The sequence below is a fragment of the Mauremys reevesii genome, linkage group 25, assembly GCF_016161935.1.
Source record: "Mauremys reevesii isolate NIE-2019 linkage group 25, ASM1616193v1, whole genome shotgun sequence".
Classification (NCBI taxonomy): domain Eukaryota; kingdom Metazoa; phylum Chordata; order Testudines; family Geoemydidae; genus Mauremys; species Mauremys reevesii.
Window position 1 is genome coordinate 4,159,026 of NC_052647.1, and position 27,460 is coordinate 4,186,485.

The 27,460-nt window shown below is 48.3% G+C and overlaps 1 protein-coding gene across 3 annotated transcripts in view; it reads right to left on the minus strand.

Annotated features, from left to right (window-relative positions):
• The window catches only part of LOC120390918 (adhesion G protein-coupled receptor E3-like), a 33,689-nt gene extending 6,609 nt beyond the window's left edge, over positions 1 to 27,080 (minus strand). The window contains exons 1-13 of one of the 3 annotated variants that reach the window (XM_039513984.1): positions 22,381 to 22,486; positions 20,993 to 21,058; positions 16,575 to 17,804; positions 13,823 to 13,899; positions 12,958 to 13,047; positions 12,237 to 12,420; positions 10,884 to 11,000; positions 9,945 to 10,144; positions 8,530 to 8,700; positions 3,355 to 3,549; positions 2,436 to 2,671; positions 1,629 to 1,695; positions 158 to 249 (exon numbers count right to left, since the gene is read on the minus strand). In XM_039513984.1, the coding sequence (XP_039369918.1) occupies positions 158 to 249; positions 1,629 to 1,695; positions 2,436 to 2,671; positions 3,355 to 3,549; positions 8,530 to 8,700; positions 9,945 to 10,144; positions 10,884 to 11,000; positions 12,237 to 12,420; positions 12,958 to 13,047; positions 13,823 to 13,899; positions 16,575 to 17,804; positions 20,993 to 21,058; positions 22,381 to 22,411 (2,756 nt within the window). In that variant the 5' untranslated portion in view covers positions 22,412 to 22,486. Of the gene's footprint in view, positions 1 to 157; positions 250 to 1,628; positions 1,696 to 2,435; positions 2,672 to 3,354; positions 3,550 to 8,529; positions 8,701 to 9,944; positions 10,145 to 10,883; positions 11,001 to 12,236; positions 12,421 to 12,957; positions 13,048 to 13,822; positions 13,900 to 16,574; positions 17,805 to 20,992; positions 21,059 to 22,380; positions 22,487 to 27,044 lie in introns of those variants that run through there. The other 2 variants (XM_039513986.1, XM_039513985.1) reach the window with 2 other exon arrangements.
• Between the last annotated feature and the right edge of the window lie 380 nt (positions 27,081 to 27,460).

A 27,460-nucleotide genomic window follows, 5' to 3' on the forward strand; every position in this document is an offset into this window, starting at 1 on the left:
TGCCACACCCCACACCCCTCCTGCACCCCAACCCCCTTTTTGAGCCCCCTCCTGCACCCCAACCCCTTTCCCTGAGCCCCCAAACCCTGCCCTGAGCCCCCTTGTACACCCTGCACCCCTCCTCCACTCTGTTCTAGTAGATGTAGTGCTGTCCTACCTGGTGTCTTTGAGAGTGGACACATCTTCATTAAGGGAGGAGAGTTTGTCTCTCAGGATCCAGAGGGTTGCAAGGAAAAATGTTAAATTTATCTGTGGAAACATCATGAAATATTCCTTGTAAAACATGCTAGCCAAGGCCAGTCTCTCTGACTGAGGCGCGGAACAATCCTATGGGATCAGACTGCTGCACAGCAGTGACTGTTTGTCAAGGTGGGTCATACACCATTCCCTGCCAGATCCTAGTCCCAGGCCCTGCAGGGAACTGTTGGCATAGGCAGGGCTGCAATGCATCACATGTGATCATACAGCCAGAGGGCCACATTCTGCTCTTATCTGAATCTCGAGGGACTCCACTGATTACAGTGGTGTCTGCAGTTATTCCAGATTTCGAGCCGTGTGATTTGGCTCAAAGCTTCTAGATCCTGTCTCTAGAGTGTTCCCTTCAATTCTGAGGCTGAAATTAATTCTTAACCTGCTGCCTGAGATGGGCAGGAATCTGCAAGGACATTTGCTACTTTTATCTCTTGCAACACATGTACCCTTCCATACTCAAACTCCCCACACTGCAGCCACCTTCCCTTCCCCCATCACTTGGGTTATTTACCAGCCAGGCTGGACAAGGCAAGGGACAAAACTATCCTCATTCCAGCAGAGGTCCCACTTGCTTCCATGGCAGCATTGCATGAGTAATGACATATTATAATTAATCATATTATGGTAGCACCTAGAGGCTCCACTAAGACTGCACTCGGTTCTGTACTCACACCTAGAAAGGGGCAGCCCCAGTCCTGGAGCATTTGTTTGCAAAATAACTGGGCAAGACCACAGGTGCCGGATTCCCCTGGGTCACTCAACCCCCAGCTCTGCCCCAGGCCCCACCCCCACCTGACCCCTTCTCCAAGCCTCCACCTCTTCCCACCCCTGCCCAACCTCTTCCCACACAGTTCTGCCCCCTTCCTCCCAGCACCTCCTGCACACCACAGAACAGCTGACCGCAGCAAGCGGGAGGCACTGGGATGGAGGGGGAGGAGTTGATCGGCGCAGCTGCCAGTGGACGGGAGGCACGGCGGGTGAGTGGGGGAGATGGCTGCTAGTGGGTGCTGAGCATCCACTAATTTTTTTTGGTGCCTACGATACTTGCTTCTGTACATAAACACAGTCAGAGACAATCCCTGTACAGTGAGGGGAAGCTACGTCCCAAGTTAACACAGCAGGCCAATGGCAGAGTCAGGTCTCCTGACTCACAACCCAGTGCCCGACCCATTCGCCCTGACTGACTCCATAGAATGTAAGCTGTTGTGTTAGGGGGAAATCCTGCACTGGCCAAAGAGGGGTGGATGAAATGGGATCTTATAGGACTCTTTCAACTTAAATTCTCTGGGAGATATTCTTCTCTTGGCTCCACTGGAGTCCACAGGGTTGCAGAGGTGCGAGGAGAATGGGGCCCTGTGGTTCTGTGAGGAACCCACCAGGATTATGGCACAGACTGGTCCCAGGAAGCTCCAATGAAAGCCTCTGTCCAGGCTGAGCCAGCAGCTACAGGGAGGGAGGAAGAAGAAGGTGACTTTAATGGGATTACTGCCCTTTTTCAGCCCCGGGGCAGAGAGGGGGTGTCACAGGGCAGCAGGCTCTCAAAAGTGAGATGGATCTCAGCCTGCCTGTGATATGGTCTCTTGCGGGCACCAGGCAAACAGCCCTTCCCATCTACCTCAGCATCTCCTGCTTTCAGCCACCACTTCCTCTTCCACCTCCTCACATGACCCTTTCTGGTGGATGGGCGCAGTATTGATGGAGGGCCAGACATGCAGCGGATGGACATTGGCCTAGCTGCACTGAAGGAAGTGGAGCTGCCCGGATTTACACCAGCTGAGGATCTCGCCTGGGGTGTCTAGAACACGCCACGCCCTGTTTTAGTGGAGTTGCTCACTTTAGAGAGGGGATGCTCAGGGGGTTGCACACAGTAAGAAGGTGCATTTGTTTCCTATCCACCAGCCCCACAAACTCAGCCTGGGACCTGGGAGTCAAGCTGGGATCTTTCTGGCTTGTTCTTCCACATCATCAGTGGGGTGAGGAGTGTAGATGGCTGACAGGGGGCAACTCAACTACAGCGCTTGGGGCAGCTTAGTGTCCCTGGGGATGAGAAGGGTCCCAGGGGGACATTCAGCTCCCAGGCAGGGTGAGCAGGGAAATCTAGGTTCAAGTCAGATCTGGGGTGAGCCGGACAAGCACATGGAAGCCACATCCCAGCTCCCCTTTGGGATGGGCGCTGCACATACTGTTTGGACGTTCCGTAGCCTTTGTGATTCACCGCTGCAGAAATAGCCACCACCAGGGCTGGGAATCCGTAGCCGAACGGGAACATGAATCTCTTCTTGAACCGGCTGGCGCTGGTGTAATTCACGACCTTCAGGTTCCTGACGGTGAGGAAGAGGTGCAGCCCCTCCAGGAACATCCAGCTGAAGCAGGCCAGGAAGAGGTAGTGTAGGAAGCCAGCAATGACAGCACAGACCACCTGAGGACAGGACAAGAGAGAGCTCTGCGACACTGCTTCTGGGAAAGAAAATACTGAATCTGGAGGTGGGGGGACTTTTGTGAGGATCACATAGAGCTTTTTATTAACACATCTCTCCAGTTACAGCTCTCTTCCAGAGACAATACATTCTTCAGTCTATGGGGGGATTGTCTCAGGGCCCGGTCCTGGTCTCCACTCAGAAAAGATGGTTTCGGAGGGTTGTAGTTCCCAAATGAATCATGGAAATTGTTGGATACTGTGAGGAATCCTAGGAAAGGGAGCAGGGATGTAAACAAGTTCCGGGTCCTTATAACAGGGAGAGACCTGGAGGGTGTAGGTTCTCTTCTCTATATCTGCTTCAGGGTAGGGGTGTCTTGCATCTGCCCATTAGTCTGGGGGCAGAGAGGACAGGCAGGGGACTGTGACTCTGCAACTTGGGGTTCCTTTGTCTGAATGATGAAGGATGGGGCCCGCAAGGAAAAGGGAAGGACTGGTTTCAGCCATAGAGATTTCTTTTGGAGGGGAGTAAATAGTTATTTCTGCAGGACTAAAGAGCATGGAATAAATGTTACCGTCCAGCCGAGGGTATAAAAAGGTGCTGGGGTGAGGGGAGCTTTAGAAATGCTGACAGAGGATCTGGACACGTCTCAATTTTCAACCAAGAATAAAAGTGGATAACAGACCTGACTGTCAGTGCGGGTCACCGTGGTGAGGAAGAGCAGGTCGGCCAGGAAGAGGCAGAGGCAGAGCTGCAGGTGGAGGGAGGTGCTGACATTCCAGATGGAGCGGCACAGGAGGAAGGTGAGGATGGCGAGCAGGAGGCACAGCAGGGAAAGGGTCAGTCCCACGTAGGTGATGATTTTCAGTGGGTAACTCTCCTGCAACATAGCAAAGGGAGAATCACCAGTGAGCCCTGTGACGCTATATGGAATATGGGTGAGCATTTATAATATTATGGATACCAATATTACAAAATTGTAATGAAGCTTACAAGATATGCCATGTAAGATATGACTTGAAAAATTATGATTTGCTAAGTATGAGAATCTTGTTTTTATGTATGTATCATCTTTGCATCATGTGTTATCATGTGTTTCTGGGTGACACCCCCAGACAGATTGGCATCACCACTATCCAGTCAGTTTGATGGCCCATCAAGGGTAATCAGCTATACCAGCATTTCTCAAACTGGGGTCTGTGGACCTCTGGGGGTCGATAAGCCCCGCTGACCAAGTCCTCCACCTCTCTCCCAGTGCCTTCTGCATGCCGGGGAACAGCTGTTCAGCAGCATGCAGGAGGGTCGGGGAGGGATGGGGAGGAGCAGGGATGGGGAGCGCTCATGGGACAGGGTGGAAAGAAGCAGGGAAGAGGAGGAGCAGAGGTGGAGCTGGGGCGGGATGAGGTGGGGTGGGGCCTTGGGGGAATGGATGGAATGGGGGTGGGGCCTCAGGCTGAGCGGGGGGGTTGTAGGTCTGCAAAAAATTTTAAATCAAAATGGGGGTCCTCAGGTTGCTGAAGTTTGAGAACCACTGAGCTCTACAATGAACCCATTAAGAGAAGCCAGGGGCTATGCCCATGAGTCAGCAGGAAATGTAAGGACATGCCTATGGACAGGGGACTCCAAGTACCTTTCCATGCCCATGTGCTGCGAGCTTGTTTGGGACAGAGCAAGTACAAGCCACATGGAAAAGGATAGAAAAAGGCAGCTGCATCACCTCCATTTTGTCTTCAATCCTGCTTCTCACCTCTGCAGTAACTTCTCTACAAATGGAAGCTTTGAAGAAAGGTCTGATAGATCCATCTAAGCTTTCCAGAGAGACTTTACAAGCCAGAAAACTCACCAACGTTGCTAAGAACCTGATATATGGACCTTGAAGCTATATATATCGGATTGCTTTGATCATTTAACAGGTCTCTTCTCTTTCTTTTCTTTTCCTATATAATAAAACCTTTAGTTTTAGATACTAAAGGATTGGCTGTCAGTGTGGTATTTTGGGTAAGATCCAACCTAATGTTGACCTGGCAATGTGGCTGCCCCTTTGGGGATGTCATAAATATAATGGGAAGGGTAACAACCTTTATGTATGCAATAACATAAAATCCTTCCTGGCCAGAGGTACAGAATCATTTTACTCATATGAAAGACCCTCTAAGCTTATTTCTAGCAGGCACGCTTCCCCAAGGCACAAATCCTTTCCTTGTCCTTGGATGGTATTGCTCCACCATCAAGTGATTTAGACAAAGATTTAGGAAAAGGACCACTTGGAGTTCCTATTTCCCCAAAATATCCACCCAAGCCCCTTCACCCCCTTTCCTGGGGAGGCTTGAGAATAATATACCAACCAGTTGCCTTTAGACCAGTCCCTTTATTTTAGGACACTAAAATCAATCAGGTTCTTAAAAGAAGAACTTTATTATAAAGAAAAAAGTAAAAGAATCACACCTGCAAAATCAGGATGGAAGGTAATTTTACAGGGTGATAAAAAGATTTAAAACACAGAGGATTCCCCTCTAGGCTCAACTTCAGAGTTACAAACCCAGGAATAAACCTCCCTCTTAGCATAGGGAAAATTCACAAGCTAAAACAAAAGATAATCTAATGCATTTCCTTGCCTTTACTTACAATTTCTGTAAAAGCGGCAAAGAGTTCTGTGGCACCTTATAGACTAACAAACGTATTGGAGCATGCGCTTTTGTGGGTGAATACCCACTTCGTCAGATTACAATTTCTGTAATTTTAGATGTATCATTTCAAGGTATTTTTTCAAGAGATGGTTTACCTGCTTGGGCTCTCTCTCTCTCTCTCTCTCTCCAGAGAGAACAAACAAAAAGAGCACAAACAAAACCTCCTCCCCCCACCCCCCCAGATTTGAAAGTATCTTTTTTCCATTGATCCTTCTGGTCAGGTGCCAACTAGTTTAAATGAACTGATTAACCCCTTACAGGTAAAATGATTCTCTACCTCTGTCTGTACCTCTGGCCAGGAGGGATTTTATGTTACTACATCCGTAAAGGTTGTTACCCTTCCCTTTATATTTATGGCAGGGGCTCAGAAGAACATTTTGTTAAGTGACTAGAGTTTTAAGTAACTTCTCACTTTACTGGATCTTTCTGCTGATTGGGAGCCAGAGACTGGAATGCAATCAAGGGGGTTGTGTGATTTATTTTTTTCAGCTTTTTGATAATCAGTGTGGGGGACCCAGAGCACAGATTGAGACTGGTTGATGATTCTCAGTACTGGATTTAACACGGGGCTGGGCCCACGGTCCAAAGGGACCCCGGTCTGGCCCCCTCTTCTCCACCCCCCGCTCTCACCTGTGGGGCAGCAGGCAGAAGCTGGGTCCTGCCAGCTCCTGCAGCAGGGCAGGCTCTGCTGGAAACCAAGCTCCCCCTCCTCGCCTCTTCCCTGGAGCGTGCTATGTTGCTGACCCTCCCCCTCTCCCTCCCTCTCACTCTCCCTGCTGCCGATCAGCTGATTGCCCTTGTGAGGGAGGGGGAGGAGCGGAGCCGCAGTGTGCCCGCTGCTGGGGGACGAGGTGGAGAAGAGGTAGGGACGGTGCCTTAGGGAAGGGGGTGGAATCAGGGCATAGCCCCTCCAGCTCTCTGCCGTGAGCTGCTCAGGGCAGGGGGCTGGGAGCACCCCCACAACCCCAGCCCACAACCCCAGCTCTCTGCCATGACTTCTGCACCCCCACACACATATCCCAGCCCCCTTCACCCCCACACACACCCATGACCCCAGCCCTGACTCCTGCACCCCCTCACACATCCCCATCCTCCAGTTCTGACTCCTGAACCACCCCCACATACCCACCCCCACACTGAGCACCAAATGGGAGCTCCTGCACCTCCCCCCACAATCCCACCTGCACCCCTTGTACCAAATGGGAGCTGCCCCAGGTAAGCTCACCACACCCTAAACTCCTGCCCCAACTCTGAGCCCTCTCCCTCACCCTAGCTCCTGGCCTGACCCTGTACCTCAACCTCCAGCCTGCTCCTGCACCCTAACTCCCTCTCAGACCTGACTCCTGCACCCCCTCACACCCCCCCAACCCCCAGCCTGCTCCTGCATGCTAACTCTCTACCAGATCTGACCCTGCACCCCCAGCGCTGTGCTCAGTGCACCCCGACCCTCAGCTCAGTGCAGAAAGAGATGAAGAGAATGAGCTAGAACCAGGGAGAAGGTAGGTACTTGCTTTATGTGGGCAGGGGTCGGGGGGATCCTGTTTACCCCCTCCCCAGCCCTGCTGCACTTGCAGTTTACCCCCGGCCCCTCTCTTGCTCCAGGGACCAACCCCAGCTCCCGCCCGACTATGCTTTTGCCCCCAGTCCCTGCCTTGCTGCAGTCAGCAGGGACTAATCCTCCCCCCATGCACCACTGTGCTCATGTTGCCCCTTGCCCCTCCCTCACTCCAGTTGGGGACTAATCCTTCCCCCCCCATTCCCTGCTGTCAGGGTGAATAAAAATCCATGACTTTTTTTTTAAAAAATGATTTTTTTTGTTTTAATCAGATTTTGAGGGGGAAAAAACCTATCTAAAGATAGTTTTAATTAATGGAATAGGGATTATAAATTCTAATTTTATAATATGAGACAATATATTCATGTCATGTTTAAGAAAAGTTTTTTAAATGAGTTCTAATAGTTCATGGATTGGGGAACCCAATCTTATGGGGTTCCACAGGCTTCTGTATAGATTATTTACGTTAATCTTTCTATCTACGCAATGGGACTCAGTGCTCAGTCTAGAAGATACCATCAGAGATGCTTAGTTTTGCAATTCTCAAACTGTGGATTTGTGTAGCCAGGGGTAACATGCTTTTAACAGCAAAAAATAAATAAATAAATAAAAATAATATAGAGAGGTGAGAAATAACAGACCTCAACTCTACTGTCCCTCTGCAAATTTGTGTACACAGAGTCAAACAATTCAATGAATAGAAGATTGTTGGGGCGGAATAGATCTGGACAAGGAGAAGAAGTCTGCATATAAATGTGAGAAGCGAGGGACATGTGCTTTTTTGTTTAAATATTATGTGTGTTGTTGAAGAAAAAAATGCAGACTACTTAACATTGTTGTTTTAGTTAAATAAAACAATTTAAATGTCTGTCTGGTGATGTTCTCCTCCTAATACAGCCTGGCAAGAAAATCCTCCAAATATGAATGATTAGCCTGTTGAACTGGAGATAGTTCACCTCCCAATGACTTCATAAATATCTGCTTCAATTATCTTTGGTAAATGAAATAACCAAACAATCATTCATTTTCTGATATAGCTGTAAAACTCATCTGAAAAGTTTTCAAAATAAATCACTGTTTAAAAATGTACAGTGTGTACCTTCTAAAAATGAAACCTACATCTATCTCTGAGTTGTGAAGAATATTAAGGCTATAACAACCAACAAGGATGCACTTTTATGTAGAAAACCATGATTAAATCAAGTCTTCCTGACTAGTGATTTAAATCATGATTTAAATCAAATCCACCCTGCCCGCTATGCTCTTGCCCATGGCCCCTTCATTCCCCAGGTGGGCCCACAAATATGTTTGGCACCGGGCCCACAAAAAGTTAATCCGGCCCTGGTGATTCTGACTACAGTGTTAACCACCAGTTCGGGGGGGAATCTGCTCTTCTTTTTGCAGCCTGCCTTGACCTTGGCATTTTCAGTGGGGGCTACTCTAGGAACCTTGGATCACAACCCCACCCCAGACCCTTAGACCCTGACCCATCCTGTAGGGCCACAGATTATACCCTGAGGTTCCGACTCAGCGTTCATTCAGGCAAAATTCCCACTGATTTTGCTCAAGTCAGGACCTCAGGGTCCAGCCCTTTGATCTGAGTCTGACAGTGAGATACCTTCACTCCGCTGAGACCCATAAGGAGTGCGAAGCTGGAGAGATGGTCACAGCTGCAGTTGGTGTGAGTGGTGTTTGTGTGGAGAACGGTGCAGCCATCCTCAGCCCAGGTGCCTTTCCCAGCGATGAATTTCCAGTGAACGCAGCGAGTCTCTTCCTCCTCTTTCTTTGCCTGGAAAGAAAAACACCCCATCATCATCCTCACTGGATCATGGGGAGAACACTGTTTCTTTTGTCACACATCTCTAATAGACCATCATAAACCTGAAATCACCAACGGCTTCATGGCTCTCATTGTGCTGCACGTAACAGTCATTTGGGACTTCCCATTGGCAGTGGAAATACAAGCAAGATCCTCCAGCTCCAATAGCACAACCCCCTGAGCCCAGAGCTAAAGTGGTAATTCCTTTAACTCTGAGCACTGTAGGGTCTATGACACACAATTGTGCAGTTCCGATTTGAGCCATTGAAAGGCATTCACACACCCGCCCACAAATACCCACATGCACTCTAGTGAGTTCATCACTTTATCAAAGAAGGCACCATCTCATGCTGTTTCCCTGATCTTTGCTATCTATAGGGCAGAGTTCCCCAAACTGTGGGGAGCGCCCCCCTATGGGGGTACAGAGGATCCTTTGGAGGGACATGAGAGGTCCTGGGTAAGCCCCCATGGGGTGCGGAAAGGGAACAACTCCCAGCTCCTCCCCACCCTCATCTCTGCTCTGGTCCCACCCGTAGCCGCATCTTTGACTTCCAGCCCCATGTCTGGCACCATCCCCAGATTCAGCATGGCTCCACTCCCAGCCCCAGCCCCTTACGGCTCCATTCGTGGCCCAGGGCCAAGGCTGGGGGCAGGGGCAGGGCTGGGAGTGGAGCCGCTCATGGCCATGGGCTCGGCTGCTGGCTCCTACCACAGCCAGGCTGCTGCTCCAATCCTGCCCCCAGCCTCAACCCCGGGCTCTGGCCTTGCTCCCGTCCTCAGACCCAACCCAGCTGCAGCCCCAACCTCAGCCCTTACCCCTGCCCGTGTCCTTTCCCCCTGCCCCTGAGCCCCGCTTCTGGCCCCAGCTCAGAGGGAAGGGCGTGGATAATGGTAAGGGGGGGAGGCAATCCTCAAAAGTTTGGGGACCACTGCTATAGAGAGTTATTTTCCAATTATTCCTGCTCTAAGGGGTGAGCCAGGGACAGTTGATACAGGATGAATCATAACCCAAACAGGCCTGGGGTGAACCCTATGCAACGTCCTCCACCAAAACAGCCCCCATGTCAGGGCTGAAGAAGCTCCCTCTCTTTCTCAGATAACTGTTTCTCAGTCCAGAAAGGCAACAGAACTCAAATGCCCTGCAGGAGATGCACCTTTTAAGTGACCAGCTGGAGCCCCGGGAAACAGACCAAAGTAAAAGGATCGACACTCACCTGTCTATGGCGCAGGGTGAAGATCACAGGTTTGGAGATGTTCATGGGCCTCCCATTGCCAACAGCCCCACTCACCACCCTGGAATTCAGGTGAAAATTCCTCAATTTCTCATCAGTCGTTAGATCTCCCTCGTCGAGAAAGCTCTTGTTAATGATGGAGTCCAGGGTGGAGTAAGAAATAAAAGCAACAGCCACAAAATCTGAAAACATGAAATGATGCCTCATCATAGAGACAGGGACACTGAGACAAAGAAAGAGCAAGCCAGGTGCCAAAGGTCACAGCGAGTCTCGGGATGAGCCAGGAAAAGAACCCAGGAGTCCTGGCTAGCAGTTTGAGCTTTAACCATTAGAGTATATTGCTTTCTCCCGCTTCTTCCACAGAAGTGCTTCTGTGTTGGAAACATCTGGCGTGCACTATGGGAGTTTGATTCCTAAAGTACACTAACATACATTCAAGCACATTAGGGCACACTAGTATGGTCTATATGGACCAATTAATGCACAGTACATTAATGCTCTTGAAAAATCATACCCTCGTACTGCACATTATCCAGCTAAGTAGACAGCCCTAGGTGAAAGGCACTTAGGTGAAGCCATAGTTTTTCTTGGTTAGGAGAGGCAGACATGTTGGTTAGTGAGAAGCTTTTCCTGGTGCTAAAGAATTAAATTAATTAAAGAATTAAAGAAAAAAATTAAAACCAGTCCCAGTTAGGTCACATCTGCCTGAAAATTGGAGTAAAATTGGTAAATATTATCCTGGTTCCATTCCAGGAATTCACACACGTCAGCCTGGGGTCTAGCTGGGCCAACAAGGTCTATACTAGTGTCAGGATAACAGAGGCGAGCGAACCAGCCTGGGGCGAGGGGAAGGGGAGAACTAGGGCTGGGGCTTGGTGTCTAGTTACAGGGGCGAGTGTCTGGGAAGCACCAGGATGGTACCTTCTGTCGCTGCTCTGGTGACCGTATCGCAGTGAATGTCCATTGTCTCCTCCTGAGCTCTCAGCCTGAAGACCTCATCACAGGGGCCTGCATCCGGGACAATGAGCGTCTCGATAGCTGGGGAGGGAAATGGCAAAGCCTCTTGCTGCAAGGGCAAGGCAGGTTTGGAGCTCCACTCTCTCTGAATCCCACCACCCCTCCCCCTTTCTCCTCACCTCCATTTCTCTGTGTTTCCCTGAGCCCCTCTGGCTGACCTCCTATGATCCATCATCCCTGAGTCCCCATGAAGATGTCACTGTGCCAAGAGGCAGAAGGCAACTTCTCCCTGCTGCCTCACCTCTGCGCTTTAGCATAGGCCGGGGAAGGTTGTGCCTCCCCAAACAGCCTGGCATGGCCCTGCTCGTGCTCTGTCCCCAGGTCCTCTCCTGCCTGCTTCCAGTTCCCTTCTGGCTTTTCTGTGGCTGAGGGGCTGAGGCAGGCAGGCTGGGGCCAGTGCTCACAAGGCCCAGGGCTTGTGGCCATGCCATTTCACGCTGCCTGCCCGTCCGCCTGGCACTGGAGCTGGGGATGGTTTGGCTGCCCAGCGCTCCAGGAGTGGGGGCACTACCGCCGCACTGCCCGCCTGATGCTCTGGGGCTGGGGTAACGCACAGTGATGAGCTGCCAAAATCTTAACAACCGGTTCCCTATAAAAAGTTCTGATTTAAGGGGGGGAGCGGGGGAGGGGCCGGGGCAGGGGGAGACATACTTATGGGGCTGGGGGCCCCTGCAGGACCTGGAGTAAATTGCCCCACTTTCCCCCCCCGACAGCCCTAGAGCTTGCAGCCCCCTCCCCCCTTACCTTTCCCGCAGCTCAAAGCAGCAGGACAACTCCGGAGCTCAGCTGAGCTGCCCAGCTGATGCCAGCGACTGGCCACGCTGCAGCTGGGGAAGGGCCGGGGGAGCCTCAGCCTCCCCAGCTGGGAATCCTGGGAGCAACAGGATGGTCCGGCCCATGGACCAGAGTTCTTTGCCCACCTCCTGGCCCTTTAACAACTGGTTCTCCACGGAGGTCTAATTTTAGCAACCGGTTCTTGGGAACCTGTGGGAACCGGCTCCAGCTCACCACTGGTAATGCAGGGAGTGGGTTGCTCTGGGCACCAGCGGACGAGAGGGGGTGGAAGGGGAAGGGCAGGGCCTTGGGCAGAGAGGGAGGGGCTGGGGGCTAGTATCTTTCAATGGCTCGTTCACCTGCCACCCACGGATGGGTTATAAGCCCTGAGAGAGGCTGCAGGACTATTCTATATTTAAAAGAGTTTAACCCTCTATCTCACAGCAACCGTGAGGCGATGTAGGAGCCTCCCATCCTCCTCACCCATAGTCTCTGTTGTCACAGTCTGGGTCATATTCTCCGGAGACCTCAAAGCAGCCGTCAGTGCAGCCAGTTCCACACTTTGCAGGAGCAACGTCACAGCGGAGGCCACCTCTCCCTTTCTCTCCTTCCCACCAGCACTGAGGGTGGAGCTACTCAGGAAGGAACCAAAGGGGCGAGCAACTTCCTGGGATTGGGAAAGGAAACATCCTGAGAAGGAGGGAGGATTTCAGTGGTTCATGAGCCACATTCTTCAGACTCCCAGGGGAACAATGACCCTCTTAGGGACATACGGGTTCATAGTGACCTTCCCCACTCAGCAGGACTGCAGCATTCTCAAAGAGGGAGCCCTTTACTGAGCGAGTGAGGCTACTGAGGCTTGCTCAGGACTCCACAGTAACCTGAAGCCAAGGTCAGGCTAATACCCTGTGTCATTCCCTCCTCATCCCTGGTCCCTTCAGTGTAGGTGGCAGAGAACATTGCAGCAAACGAGCAGGCATCTAGGTTCTCCCTGTGTTGCCCCCGGAAGGAATTTGGATCTTCCTAGGACCATTAGGGACAGAACCCAGATCTCCTGCCACTTAAGCGAGAGAGCATGCAAATGCGCGCACACACACACCTTTTCTGAAGAGCAGCCACAATTCCCCCCAAAGTGAGACTGCTATTCCTGTGCTCAGGGCATTTGCCATAGAGCGCCCACACCCGTAGGGGCAGAACCTCTGACCTGCAGTGATACTGCACTGTCCACTGCACACATGGTCTCCAAATTCACCAAGGTTGAATTCATGAAGGAGCAAAATTCACTGTTGTTGCCCTGCAGAGCAATCAGAGGAAATGGGTTATTTCTGCAATCATGGAAACGCCACCCAAAATTAAGGTTAATGGTTCCACAGAGTGATCTTGCTTTGACCTATGGCTGGCTGCCGTCCCACTGGAATGCCCACAGATTAAGACATGTGAAGGCTCAGTGTGGTGAAGCCCACAGACACGCTGACATTTTACATAGTATTGAAGCTTTCATGCATATTGATGAATTTCTCCTTCCCTTCCTCACAGGGAATTGTAAGGATTATTACAATAAGGGGGAGGGATAGCTCAGTGATTTGAGCCTGCTAAACCCAGGGTTATAAATTCAATCCTTGAGGGGGCCACTTAGGGATCTGGGGCAAAAAATTGCTAGTGAAGGCAGGGGGCTGGACTCAATGACCTTTCAAGGTCCCTTCCAGTTCTAGGAGATTGGTATATCTCCAATTATTACCTTTATCCTCCTTCTACAAATGGGGAACCAATGCACAGAGTGACTGAGCAAATTGCCCAAAGTCACGCAATGATTCTGGGGCAGAGATGGGAACTGAACTCTGACTTCCTGTATCTCTGGCTGATGTCTTAACTGCAGAACTCTGATGTACAGTGGGGGTGTCACACACCATGATAGGGTTGAGTTTTCAAAAGCACTTTGTGTTGGACTGATTCTGCTCCCACTGAAGTCAATGGTAAACCCTGGATAGACTGAGAATCCTCAGGCTCAAAGTTTTCTCTGTACTCTTTGTGAAAACCCTCAAAACCCCAAATAAACGCTTTCCATGTACCTGCAGAAATACACCTTTGCACCTCTTCAACGGCTCTTTTATCTGTGAAGTCTCAGTCTGGCATTGAAAGGTAACATCTAGCAACAGAAAGAGAGGCAGGACAATTACATCAGGTTAACATCTGCAGGGCTAAAGTTTTCAAAAGTGATTTGTGATTTGAGATATCTTAAAAGGGCCCTGACTTTCAAAAGTGCTGAGCACTCACCCTCTGACAATCAGGCCCCTTTAAGGTCTCAGGTTAGGCAACCAAAATCACAAGGCAATTTTGAAAATCTTGGCCTAAGTGACACACCTAAGGCCACACACACAGGGACTCTAGGACAGAGCTGGGAATGGAAGCTTGATCACTTGAGTCCTAGCCTAGCATTTTAGCCACAAGGGACGTCCTTTCTTCCTACCACAATACAAAGCTGATGATCTACTGAAATCCGGCAGGTGTTTTCTCCCTTCAACTCCATTGATCCCTTAAGCCCTGTCTATCTGACAACTTTCAACTGAGTCTGTAATCAATTAGCAATACATTCAGCCCTAAAAGCCTGGCGTGTGTCCACACATCACCTGGTTAATACTCACTTAAGCTTTGTCTGTGTAGCTCATTGATCAGTGTGTGTTATGTGTCCTCTAGGGGCTGGTCCACCACAGGTCTGGTTTTGCTACGGCTCCTAGCTATGGGAGCTCGTCCCTCAGCTCAAACAGTGAGGGTCATGCAGTTACAAGGTCTTGGGTTTGATCCTTGGTGATAACGAAAATGACTGTTGTTACATCTGTACTCAAGAAGTTTCCCTTCCCAGGAACTGTTCTAACCCTGCTATTGTACTTCTAAAAGGCCTGAGTCTCATCAAGGTATGTCTACACTAGAAACGCTACAGTGTTGGAAGGTTTCTTCCATTGCTGTAGTAAATACACCTCCAAGAGGTGGTAACTAGGACAAGACAAGAATTCTTCTGTTGACCTAGTATTGCCTACACTGAGGCTTTTGTTAGGATATAGATATTCAGGACTGTCTGCAAAGGCCTATACTTTAAAAATGTAGGTGTATTCTCATCACTTAGCTAGTTATAGAGGTATAAAAGAAAGAATCAAAAATCACTGTCTGTCTGTGTAATGGCCTTCTCTTACTGTGACAGTCTGAGGCCTGGTTCTTCAGCTAAGCACCCATAAACTGTATGGTCACATCCTCACATTCCAGACTAGTCATATTAAAATAAGGCAATCTGGGGCTGTTAGGAAGGTGATTTGATTTATCACCTCCAGAGAAAGGGAAAAGCCTAAAACATGTAAAAGGAAACTTAGTTTGATAGTTTTCTGTCTGGTAAGAACTCACTTATCAATAGACACAGCTGGAGAACCCTTATGTCTGTATAGATGTAGTTGTGAAATCCTCACTTCTCTATTGTTTTGTATGTTTATTTGCATGGGCTCTGTCTGGTTCTGTAATTGTTTTTGTCTGCTGTATAATTAGTTTTGCTGGGTGTAAAGTAATTAAGGTGGTGGGATATAATCGGTTAGCTAATCATGTTACAATACGTTAGGATTGGTTAGGTAAATTTTAGTAGAATGATTGGTTAAGGTATAGCTGAGAATATTACTATATAAATTAGGGGCAAACAGGAAGTAAGTTGGAATTCGAAAATAAGAAAAAGGAACTTGAATTTAAGCTTGCTGAAAGTTCACCCCAATAAACATCAAATTGTTTGCACCTTCGGACTTCAGGTATTGTTGCTCTCTGTTCATGCGAGAAGGACCAGGGAAGTGGGAGAGTGAAGGAATAAGCTGTCTAACACCTTTCCCTGGTTTATGGTTGACTGAAGTTTCATGTGTTGAGCAGGCCTCAGTTACACTAAAAGCCTTATGTTGCTCTGGCCTGGAAAAGGAGGTTAAAGTGGGTGTAAAAGGTTCCTAAGAATGTTCCCTGTGGAGGGACCCTCCACAGATAGTGTGGAACTGGTATAAGGACCTTTACATGATCTTGGCTTCATATGCAAGGCAGATCAAGGATGTGGTCAGAATGCACCATGCTACAGTTACTTCCTGGTTCTCAGGGGCCATGGGAAGCAGAGGGTAAATTACAGCAACCCTGCATGGTCACAGAATACATAGAGCACAAAGGTGGCTTAAAACTACCTTTTCCTCCACCCTTTCTATCCCCCGCTGCAAGCACAGGAGTGGCATAAGTGAGAATAAGGCACAAAACTCTCTTGGGTTCCCAGCAGGCATTACAACCAAGTGTAGGAGGAAAAGTGCAACAGTTCTTAAACCAATTCAGAACAGCTGGCGAGCATCTCCCTAACTGCATGAGCTGGGCTGAAACTAGTTCAATGCAGCTCACACCCCTGAGTGACGTAGTTAAGGCGTCCTAAGCCCGGTGTTGACACTACTAGATTGACAGAAGAATTTTTCCCTCAACCTAGATACCACCTCTTGGCGGGGTGGATTAACTACAGTGATAGAAAAACAACTTCCATCGCTGTACCAAGTGTCTACACTACAGTGCTACAGAGGCACAGCTGCAGCGCTGTAGCTGTGCTGCTGTCGCTTCTGTAGTATGGACATAGCCTGAGTAACTGTGGCTAGTGGTGGCCTAGGATGGCATGTTGGGCCAAATTCTCAGCTGGTGTAACTCAATGGAGCCCCATCAAAATCAACAGACTTCACACCAGGCCCAAGGTTGCCTTCCTGGTTGTGACACTGTTTTCTTTGCAGCATGGACACAAACTGTGGCCAAAATCGATTTAAAACCCATGTTACTCACTCTTCCTGCAGGAACCCGGAATCCCATAGCTGTCCATGGTGGTAGTGCCAACACCCAGGAGTGCAAATGGAGAGCTGGGATGTTCCACAGCATGGGAGCTGATGGCAGGTCCAAGCGGACGCATGCCCCAAACGAACTCAGTGCCAGGGACTCGGTTCCACACCACACCCCTTAGAGGCTGATTGTCTAGGATGATGGCGCCAGTCTCTGCTATATTGGCCACCATCAAGGCAAAGTTCTCGAAGCCCTCCTGGGCATTTATAGAATACATCTGGCAGTAACAGGCAACATCTGGAACATTCATCAGGAAGGCGTGGGAGGAATTAGGGACAGCTGCGCCCACGCTGTAGAACACCACCTGGATGCCCACATTAGCAGAGATGGAGACTGGGATCCAGGGCTTGACAGGACGCTGGAGTACACTGCCTCCTGCTAGAGTAACAGTCTCTTGCTGTTCCCCTAGTTGATACAACACAGTTGTGCTCTGGGAGGCAGTGATGTAGACCATTTCATCTACTTTCTGCCAGGGGAAGGGAGGAATGATGTATGTTGTACCCCAGCTGCAAACTGGTAGGAGCTGCTCAAAGACATGGTTGCATTTTGTGTTATTACAAAAACACACCTGGCCAACCAAGACAGCCACTGGCTTTTCTGAGACAATCCTGGTGCCAGACAGATCTGCTATGCCTTGTAACTGGATGCCTTGGAAAGCGTGGAGCTTAATTTCCAGTTTGGTGCCAGTGGAGTAGACCCCTGTTTCGTAACGTAACTTGCCTTTCACATGGACCTCCACGCGGTTGTGGTCTTCGTACGTCATAACAGAGAACTCTGGGTAACTATCTAAGGATTGTGTAGAGGGAGTCACTAGGTAGTGTTCATTTCCCAAGCTGGAGACAGGATACAGCACAGTGGTCTCAGGATTCATATGTTTGTTGCTGACAGACACTACTGAGATATCTTTGTCAGCCTTGACTAGGACCACCTTGGAGAAATTGGTAGTGCCCTTTATTCCCACTGACTCTGGTAGCCTGACCCGCACCATCTCTCCCTGATTTACCATAATCTTCTTCTCAAACCTTCCCCTGTCACCCGTGTAATTGGAGATGGAAACAGACACTGAAGTGAAGGCAAAGTAGCCACTAATTTGCATTTCAAATTGACTAGAGTTCCCACAGTCCTCCATGTAGGAGGTGATGAATTCTCTTCCCAGAGTCTCAGTCTGACATGTGCCTGCAAAGAAAAATAATAAAAAAATGTTGGAGGTGGAGAGAGATACTGTCAAGAGCTGGATAGAGTAAAAGGGACTGGATGAACTTTGTTCAGGCCTAAAATTAAGGCCCAGTAAAAAAGAAAAGGATCTTGAAAATCTTAATGCACCTAGAAATTTTCCACATTATATTTTTAATCTAAATGAAAATAATTTTTATCAATAGTAAATCATAGAATCATAGAATCTCAGGGTTGGAAGGGACCTCAGGAGGTCATCTAATATTATTTTAAATAATGGACAAGCACAACTTAGACATCTTAGAACCCAACAAAGGCCTTGGAACCAAACACGACTTTGGGGAATGTTCCAATCTGGATCAGAACTCCATGATTGTCCCTGATCTCTATAATGGTTCAGAACCAGAATCCTGGACCCAAACACTCATGGAAACACAGAAAATTTTCAGATCCAGATGCTCACTTAATGATTTGGGACTTAGCTCTAAGAATAATTGTCTGCCCATCCCTAGCACCTCCTGTCTAAGCTCAAAACACTTTACAGACAGACATTAAATAAATCTCAGTCCCACCAGGAGATGGGTCAATATTACTGTCCCCATTGCACTAAGGGGGAAACTAAGGCACAGAGAGGGTTAGGAGCTTGCTCAAAGTAACCCACAAATCAGCAGTAGAACTAGGAATAGAACCCAGGTTTCCTGACTCTCAGTCTCTTGTGCAATAACCATTAAAACCTACAACCCTTCTCAGCATTGGGAATAGAACCTTAGTCTGGTGTGTTGATAAGAGTAGGCACCTTGGGTCTATTGGGCTGAGGTGATAATAAAACCCTTTTGTACTGTTACAACATTAAACACCTAAGGGTGGTTTGGGGTCTTGTGTCAAGTTATCACTGGCACCTTCTCTTGTTGCAACCACCCCTGTTATATATATATATATATCTATATATACAGAAAGAGAGAGAGAGAGAGAAAACCTTTTATTAAACACACATAAGAAACAGCTGTAATACAGCTTCTCAAATTTCCACTAGGTGAGAATCTGGCTGTCCAGCTTCAGGCCCTTTAATACCATCAGTGAGGGGAGATATTGTGAAATGCTGGGCCTCCTTCTCCTGTCCCTTACACCATATGACCACTACTGATTTCAGTGCATTTCTCCTGATTTACACTGATGTATGTGAGATGAGAATCAGACCCATCATTTTTAGGCTCAATGGGAGCTGGCGGCAGGGCTGGATTTAGGGGCAGGTGACCCTGGTAACCACCTGGGGTGCCAGGCTTGCGTGGCGCTGAGATCAGGGTGCTGTTATTGTTAGCGACAAAAGGGAAAACAGAATGTTTGCAGTAAAATGTTTCAGGTATTCTGCATGTGGATTCATTTTTCACCAGCCTCCTAGAATGTTCTGGACTTTTATAGGATCTCATGGAACCTTCCAGATTTTCTGAGAACTACATTTTCCTCCAGACTCCTAGAATGTTGTCAGCCTAGGGGTTGGCAACTTTCTAATTGCACAAAACTGAACACCTGGGCCACGCCCCTTCCCCAAGCCCTGCTCTTTCCCAAGGCCCTGCCCCCACTGACTCTAGCGCCCCTCCCACAGGCGTTCGCTCTCCACCACCCTCACTCACTTTCACTGGGCTCAGGCAGGGGATTGGGGTGCGGGAGGGGGTTAGCGCTCTGGCTGGGGGGGCGGGCTCTGGGGTAGGGCTGGCGATGAGGGGTTTGGGATGCAAGAGGGGGGTCCGGGCTGGGGCCAAAGGATTTGGAGTGCAGAAGAAAGCACAGGGCTGGGGCAGGGTATTGGGGTACGGAAGGGGATGTGGGCTGGGGGAGGGAGTTTGGGTGAAGGAGGGGGTTCCGTCTTGGGGCAGGGGGTTGAGGGTGGGGGCTCTGGCCGGGTGGTGTACCTCAGGCACCTCCCGGTCAGTGGTGCAGTGGGGCTAAGGCAGGCTCGCTGCCGGCCCTGGCTCCACACTGTTACCAGAAGTGGCCGGCATATTCAGCATATAGGCGGAGATTCAGCCAGGTGGCTCTGCGCGGTGTGCGCAGCCTGCACCTGCAGCCGCCACCTCCACTCCTCCCATCGGCCACAGTTCCTGGCCAAGGAGAGCTGGCGCTGGGAGCAGCAGCAGCACTCGGAGCTTCGTTGATCACTGCTGCACTTAGGGGACGGACATGCCGGCTGCTTCCGGGGAGCTGCACAGAGCCAGGGCAGGCAGAGAGCCTGCTTTAACCCCACTACGTCGCCACCAGACTTTTCAAGGCCTGATCAGTGATGCTGTCCGGAGCTGCCAGGGAACCTTTTCAACTGGGCGTTCCGGTTCAAAAACCGGACTCCTGGCAACCCTAGTATCACCAATCAGTCTTATGAGACAGGGATAATCATGCATCAAAGTCATGAAATGGCAACAAATTCAATACAAAATAAGGTATTTAAAAGTTTAAGAAATGCAGGGGGGGAAGGGCACATGCCATTTGGTCTAGGGCCGGCCCTGGCTGCCGGTCCACAATGCCTCTCAGGATTTAGCTCCATTTGTAGGATTTCCCAGTGCTTGTAGTTTCTACATTAAATTAATCATGATCTCCATTTTCATTTGCAATTCTGTAATGCTAACAGCTTCTTAAAGGGGAAGCTGCCAAAAGGACAGACCCAAAGTTGCTGCTACTTCATTCTCCCTCACTCCTTTCTGACAGACCTCCAGGTACCGCAGTCCAGTATAGTCTTCAGCTACTGCTTTCTGGGCCCACCTCTGGCTTTTCAGTATGGCCTAGTGACACTATTAAAAGGCCTCTCAGTGGGACATGGCAGCAGAACGAGGTTCTTGTCCACCATGGGACAGAGTGTGAGCAGACTAAAACTAGAACACCCTGAGGAGTGACAGAGGGAGAACGAGGGAGTGAATGAATAAACAAACACAGAGGAGGAGGAATTATCCCTGATACCCAAACTTTCCTCTTCTCAAAGTTCTGGGTTTTCTTTTCAGGGCCTGTTTAAAACCTGAGCTGTACCCACCCCTTTGGACATTCCGCTACTCCTAGTGACCCAGATGCAGTGAACCCCCACATTAGAGTCCAGATAGTGCTGCTGAGAGCTGCCAAGCCAATACCAGCTTCATTGCAGACACTCTATATGTGACTCACTTATTATGGGCACAGAAACGTTACACAAGGCATTATGCTTCACTTACCAGTTGTGTTTGTCCTCTGGGCACCTGCTGGTGGTAGAAACCAGAACAGTCCAAGGAGGAAAAACACTTGAGAGAAGATGAACAAAACTTGTTTAAAATCTAAGATATGGCAACAAACAACACAGGGAGATATTACTAAATAAAGGATTCTAAGCACCTTTGTATGAGTCTGACCCTAATCTCAATTACACTGGTGTAAATTTGGAATGACTTCATTGGTTTACTTTTACTGGAGTTACCCTGGATTTATCCTGGGACTTAGGAGATCAGGATTACGATCAGGGCACTGGACCTCATTGATGTGGGGACAATGGAAGCTAGGCACTGAATTTTTCTATTCTAATCTCATCCTTTCATGCTTTGTAGGAGGCATCTGGGAGGCTGGGAGTGGTTTCTCAGTGCCCTGGGACAGGGTGTCATGGATTCACAGGTCTATGTGGCAGTCTGTAACCAGTCCCTTTGGAGAGATCCCTGTAGCGTGCTGGGCCCCAAGGAGCTACACAGTTCCACAGGGGCAGACCCGTGGCCTCCAAAACTAGGCCTTTGGGCGCCAGCAACGCCCGTCATTTTCCATGGCTCCCTGTAGTAAGTCCAGCAGAGCCAGATTCCAGTGGGAGGTTTGTTCTTTACTCCTTCAGGGAACAACGCTTTCAGTGAGTATATGCAGTAATGCCAGGCAGCTTTTTCAAAACAAGGTAAGAATGTATTAGCCACCTGGCCTCCAGAATCTGACTGTCCTTACTTTAGCATAGAGAGGCACAGGTTAGGACATGGTCCATGTTGACCAATGCCAGGGGTCCCATGGGCCAGGCTGCTGTAGGGAAAGATGTACAGTAAGTTTGCAGGAAAGCATGTATCTTGCTAATCTCTTTAGCCAACAGTTGGTGCTGCAGCTGCTCTCTGCCCACCTGTGAAGCCCAACAGGTAACAGAATGTCCATCTACACCGCGCAGCAGACTGCAGCAGCAAGGCTCAGAACCCAGCTCGACAGACTCAGGCTCATGCGACTGTACTAAAAGTAGCTGCATACACAGAGCTTCTAAGTTGTGGCTTGGACGGGAGGTCAGGGTCTAGGGAGGGGGATGGGCCTCAGCGTGTCCAAACCACAACTTAAAAGTGCTATCTACACAGCTATTTTTATCATAGTATCATAAGCCCGAGTCTGTCAAACTAGGCTTAGAGGGTCTCTGCCACAGGCTGTATAGATGTCCCCTGATAGGCCAGGGAACCTCCAAAGGGCCTGAGGACAGAACCCTTCTAGCTTCCTCTCCCTGGCATCTCCAGTAAGTTGCCAGCTGGCTACTCCCAGCTATTCAGAGGACAGCGGCTTGCCTGCCACACTCTCCCGTACATCATCGCTCTGTCATCACTAACTCGGTTCTACTTACTTGGAGGAAATGCGAAGCCTCGGCATCCCATGGCTGCTCAGAAGATAAGCTCTGGGATTCTGACCCTTGTAGCTTCCTTATTAACCAGAAACAAGATCAAAAGCAAAACTGACACACACTTAGTCACAGCATCTTCCTCTTTAGTTCCCTTATCTCTGGTCTCTGGAAACAGTCTTTGGGCCAAGTTCCCCTCACTGGAGTCAGTAACTGATCCCACTAAGGGGATGGGCCCTTTATTATTTATTATCTTCCCTCACCCCTGCAGTGTGCTGGGTGCCCTCACAGGGAAACAGGGAATCAGACAGGCCTTATGCAGCATATCTCTTAGCTAAAAGGGTTCAAGGCTCAGGCTTTTAGTGCAGAAGATTCTAGGTACAATCCCTGCTGATGACCCACAGTGGAATGTGTCTTAGGAGGGGCCCAGAGGAGGGAACTGGGGAAGGAATAATGGGGGTGCAGGAATGTCTCCTCCCTAGTCACTCACAACACTAAGAGAATGGCTGGGTCAGCATCTGTGCATCCAGGCACTCAGCCTGTGACCCAGGTTTTGAGAGGGAACTGTGTAAGTGACCTCCTGGAGAGAAGCAGTCACACAGCTGACTTCTCAGGGACAGAGCAGGGGGTGGTGGAGGGTACCTCAAGCCAGATTCCAGTTTTTCAGGATGCTATTTCTGATAAGTTTTTGGAAAGTAACTGTGTCTCTTTAAATCAAGATGCATAGAATCTCAGGGTTGGAAGGGACCTCAGGAGGTCATCTAGTCCAACCCCCAATGCAGCTCCAATGCCTGTGATAACAGAGGAGATGGGACCAGGAAATTGCCAGGTGGTAGTTTGCCAGAATACAAATAAGGTAATAATTGGAGATATCCCAATCTCCTTGAGCTGGAAGGGATCTTGAAAGGTCAGTGAGTCCAGCCCCCTGCCTTCACTAGCAGGACCAATTTTTGCCCCAGATCCCTAAGTGGCATCCTCAAGGATTGAACTCACAATCCTGGATTTAAGCAGGCCAATGCTCAAACCACTGAGCTAGCCCTCCCCCCAACTGAGAGAGAAGGGAGTGTTTTCCCCCAGGCTGGTGAGAGACAGGGAGTAGTTATGGGAAAGGTGCTGGGAGAAGATGAATCTGATTGAAGGGATCTACCCCAGAGAGCACAGATCACAGCCCTCTAGGGGCCAGAGAAGGTCTCAGTGCTGGGAGGAGGAAACACAGGGGAACCGCAAAAGGATTTTCTGCATGTGTACAGTCCTGGGGTTGGGAAACCACTCCCCAAAGGGCCAACCAACGTGCAGGATCCCCCTGAATACCTATCTTGCCAGACTCTGAGCCCTGGTCTACACTAAGCTCGGGGGTCGAACTAGGGTACGCGAATTCAGCTACGTAAATAACGTAGCTGAATTCGAACTACCCTAGTTCGACTTACTTACCGTCCAGACGCCGCGGAAGCGAACTCCGCGGCTCCAAGGTCGACTCCGGCAACTCCTCCTGCCGCGGTGGAGTACCGGAGTTCGAACTAGCGCTTCCGGGGTTCGAACTATCGCGTCTAGATCAGACGCGATAGTTCGAACTCCGAGCAGTCGAATTCGCCGCGTCGACCGTCCCGGTAAGTGTAAACGTACCCTGAGGGACCAAAATGCCAGAAACATGATTAAATTAAGAGCCCACACAGAGGGGCACACTGGAGGGAAAGAAAAGCCAGTGGCTGATTACATGGGAGAGAGTCAAAGGACAACCTGGGTAATGAACAAACTAACCTCAAACTAGAATATCAGAACAGAGGGTGTGATAACATAAAGATACTTGTAAACGCACACCTGAGATTTTTGGTATTAATGTTAAGAACGGCCATACTGGGTGAGACCAAAGTATCCTGTCTACCCACAGTGGCCAATGCCAGGTGCCCCAGAGGGAGTGAACCTAACAGGCAATGATCAAGTGATCTCTCTCCTGCCATCCATCTCCACCCTCTGATAAACAGAGGCTAGGGACACCATGCCTTACCCATCTTGGCTAATAGCCATTAATGGACTTAACCTCTATGAATTTATCCAGTTCTCTTTTAAACCCTGTTATAGTCCTAGCCTTCATAACCTCCTCAGGCAAGGAGTTCCACAAGTTGGCTGTGCGCTGAAGCCCTAAGGATTAATGTGCTTGCATGCATAGATATATCTTTTCTTATAAACTTGAGTATTTGATGTAATACGTTTATAGATTTATATTAAAAATAAGTTTGGCTGTAATGCAAGAGACCTACAGGCCAAAACCCTGTATGTTAAGCTAAGGCAAAGTTAGCATATCTATATTGGGACCCTTTACCCAGAAAAGTAAAGATGACCTGTATTTGTTACCCACATAGATAAAACACCCATGCAGATGTCTAGAGACCTTTACCTAAACCAATAGACAATGAAGGATGGAAAAGGGGATTTTTCAAAGTTGTACTCACAGACTTAACAAGTACACCACAAGTGCGTACATACCTGTCATCCATACGCACATACATACTAGCCTATGGGGTAAGTGTTCCCTCATATTTCCATGGGGGAAGGATGAAATTTGGGCATAAGAGGAAGGATTTCCAGCCAATGCCCTATAAAAAGGCAATTCATCTCGCCATTTTGGATGCAATCTATCCACCTATCTACTCTTCACTGTCTCCATCTTCAACAACGTATCGATGCTACCCATCTATGATGGCTATTAACTATTAATAGGCCATACTTTGTTTCTTTTCAAACTTTAAGTTTTATGGGGATTAGGCTAAGCTTGGTTTCCCTAAAGCTTTATTTCTGTTTAAGGTTTATTAAGTTAAGTTAAAGAGTAAACAGCTTTAACAGCTCTTTGCATTAGTTTCCTCTGCCAGAGGTGTGAAACCAGAACTGCCAGAGACGGGGTCCTGTATCGTCCAACACCAGATTATTAAAACAGATTGTGAGTATTAACCAAAGTTTGCAGCACGTAATATTGTATTATCATAGGTATTATCATATCTATCTCTTGAATAACAGTAATACAATTGTAACTCTGTAATTCTAACTGTTTTATCATTTACTTACTATTTCATTGATTTTAATAAAAAGTCGTTATGATGATATCTGTCTCCATGTGAGCTTCCTGTCATACCCCCAAAGGTCCTTTTATAAACTCTGTGAAGCCTGATTCAGGACGAACTTTTATCTTCTGATCAAACAAATTGGTGAGCCTAAACCCATATTAATTAATATCCATAATAAATATTATTAATATTATTAATTAATTAATTAAAATTAAATAAATAAAATTAAATTATGTTAATAAATTAAATCAACACCACTAACACTCCCCAAATCAGGCTACAGACTGGCAAGCCAGCCAGGAGTTTTGAGGAGTGTGCGACAGGAATTTTCAGGGATTCCAGGCATCCTTAGACCCTTAAGAAATCTCACCTGAGGCATAAGTAAATGGTTAAAAATTACAGAGACTTGCAAATTATGTGTCTCACCCTCTCTCTCTTAAGAAAAGCAGAAACCTAATTTCCTGTGACTGCAGCTTGGCGGCAGTCCCAGTATTTCCAGTTTTTTGTGGTTTTGCCTTATAAGTATTTGTGGTTTTTACTTAGAAGTTTAAGTTTAAGGGTTTGAATATAATACTGCAAGATAAAATTAAATATTATAAAGTAATAAAGTTATTGACTGAATTAATATTATTTAAAGTGATACATGTGTTTAAGGGGTTTTGTAAATGTTGAAGTTATAATGAATGGTACCAGTAAGATATCAGCAGTAGCATTGGATCCGATGACCCACACTAGTGGTGGCGGGAGAGTTGACAAAGCAAGGTATTAATCGCTACCAGAAAGGCTGCAATAAGTTGGAACTTGAACAGTTCATAGATACCTTATCTCAGTCCCCTTAACTCTCCTGGACTGCACCTCTGATCCGTCTGCCTCAGTATTCTCCAGTATTCAGCAGGTCCCAACAGAGGGAAAAGACCTCTCAATTTGCTACAAGCCATCGAGGGAAGAGAGTGGGACTTATTGAACAAAGTGTAAAAAAACCGGTTGGGGGGTTATTTCCTGTTGTTTCTGTGAAGGGAAGTCTTCAGTTTCAGAGTAAAACAACAGAGTATTTATTCTAGTTTATTGAATAAGCTAGTAATGTTGTAGAATTGAATTGAGTTCTCTATTTCGTGTTAAGAGTGGAGTAAGGGCAAGAGTAGAGTCTGTTGGAGTTGCCCGCAGTCTGGCTTTAGAAAACTTTGCCAGGAAATGTATTCAGGAACATAGAGGAGTATTAGAACAGCTGAGGAATAACGAGATGATTTCTGAGCATAGTAACCCATGGGGTTTTGTGAGGTATGTGATGAAGAAACAGAGCTGAAAAAGAAAAGGATTAAGTTGGTAAAGGGAACAGCTGTTGAATGCCAGCTCGTGGCTTGTAGTTCACTGGGAAAGAAATTGAATAAAAAAATAGAGTTACGCAGGGAAGCTCAGCAAATGCTGGGGGCCTATAGAGTAGACCGTGGTCAGATGTTGGAAAAGATTAAAGAATTAGAAAGGGGAGAAGATATGGTAGAGGAGGATAAAGAATCGATTCCCATCCCTATCAGCATGGTGGAACCGACAGAGGTAAAAAAACCTACAGGGCCAATTACAGGGCAAGAAAATTAGCTCAGGCTGGTAAAATACCTTTAGGAGTGGAGTTGGAGATGGAGTCTGAAGACCCACGAGGAGAGTCAGAAGAGGAAGTTGGCAATGCAGAAGCTACCAACAGTCTGCCAATAGGAAACGGAAGTCCTAAGGTGACATCACAGGAGGTGGAGGTGAGTGTCAGAAAAGGCGGCTAGTGATACAAAAGAGAAGATGAACAAAGCAAAGGGGGAGGGAAAAATCCTCTCCTCTGTTAGTGCCAGCCCCTGATAGTGAAGAGGCAGTGCCTTTAGGAACTGTCATTGTTCAGGGATTAGAAGATGCAGTGTCACAAGTGACACGAGTAGCTAGTGCATGGTATGGGGAGGAGGTGACCAGCTCTCTGTGGAGAAAGAAGTAGTTCGGGACTATTTAGAAAAGCTGGACGAGCACAAGTCCATGGGGCCGGATGCACT